The sequence below is a fragment of the Trichinella spiralis genome (assembly GCF_000181795.1).
Source record: "Trichinella spiralis strain ISS 195 chromosome Unknown Scfld5712, whole genome shotgun sequence".
NCBI classification, from domain to species: Eukaryota; Metazoa; Nematoda; class Enoplea; order Trichinellida; family Trichinellidae; genus Trichinella; species Trichinella spiralis.
In genome coordinates this window covers 1-858 of record NW_003532651.1, presented here as the reverse complement: position 1 = coordinate 858, position 858 = coordinate 1, and the positions used below count along the sequence as shown (strand labels likewise).

Genomic DNA, 858 nt, shown 5'->3' with positions numbered 1-858 from the left:
CCACAGATGGTTTGATATAGTAGGTATGCGCACTCCTACAACAGTGAACAATCTGGCTGGCACTTCAGAATTAGCATATGATGAAATGAATACCTCTTTTTACTGATTTATGTGGCAAGTAGTAGCCATATGAAGCATTCTCTGACTTTATTTACGGCCCTCAGTAACTAATAAAGTCCGTTTTAATTGCTGAAAACTATTCTCATTTTTCTAATTGTTACATTTTTTCAAAATGCTGCATTTTAATTTTACAAATAATAATCTTTTAATTAAGAAGCAATTAAAGTGATTCAATTTAAGCGGGATGGTTCTAGATAAATTTTACTTGGTAATTTGAGTGCTAAGATATTGGAATGGTGTTTCCATTATTTTTTCCGCAATTTCTCGAACGTTAAACACTAAAACACGGTACGGATATGTTTGCAATAGTTGCATAATCCTTTCTGATAGATTCAAGTGATTTTTGTACGGAAAAAATGTTCTCTGAAAATATTGAAATTTTGTGGGATTTTCTGTTTTCTGAAAAGCTGCGAAAAGCCTTTTCAGCCGAAGCAAAGCCCATACAGAACATTATCCAAAACTGCTTTTTATTAATAAAGTTTGCTCTTCTGTTCCAATGCTCATCATTTATATCAAAGGAAAAAAAGATAATGTTGTAACTTCTTGTTGACTTTTATATACACGCTTTATTCATTTGCTTGTTATATTTTCCAAAATTATTAAATCTGTTATGATTTACTTCATTCAACACCTTTTAATGATATGAAATCAATGCCAAGATCCCAATCATCCAGTAACAATGTCTTTCGATCAAAATGCGATCACTCCCCGTTTTACAACTTTTCAAATAGAATTCAT

At 31.5% G+C, this 858-nt stretch overlaps 1 protein-coding gene across 1 annotated transcript; it reads right to left on the bottom strand.

Moving 5' to 3' along the window:
- Positions 1-321: 321 nt before the first annotated feature.
- On the bottom strand, positions 322-483 carry Tsp_15113 (conserved hypothetical protein; the record flags this gene model as incomplete). The annotated part of the gene is made up of 1 exon (XM_003366620.1): positions 322-483. A coding segment is annotated over one exon (162 nt), but the record flags the coding sequence as incomplete, so codon positions are not given.
- Between the last annotated feature and the right edge of the window lie 375 nt (positions 484-858).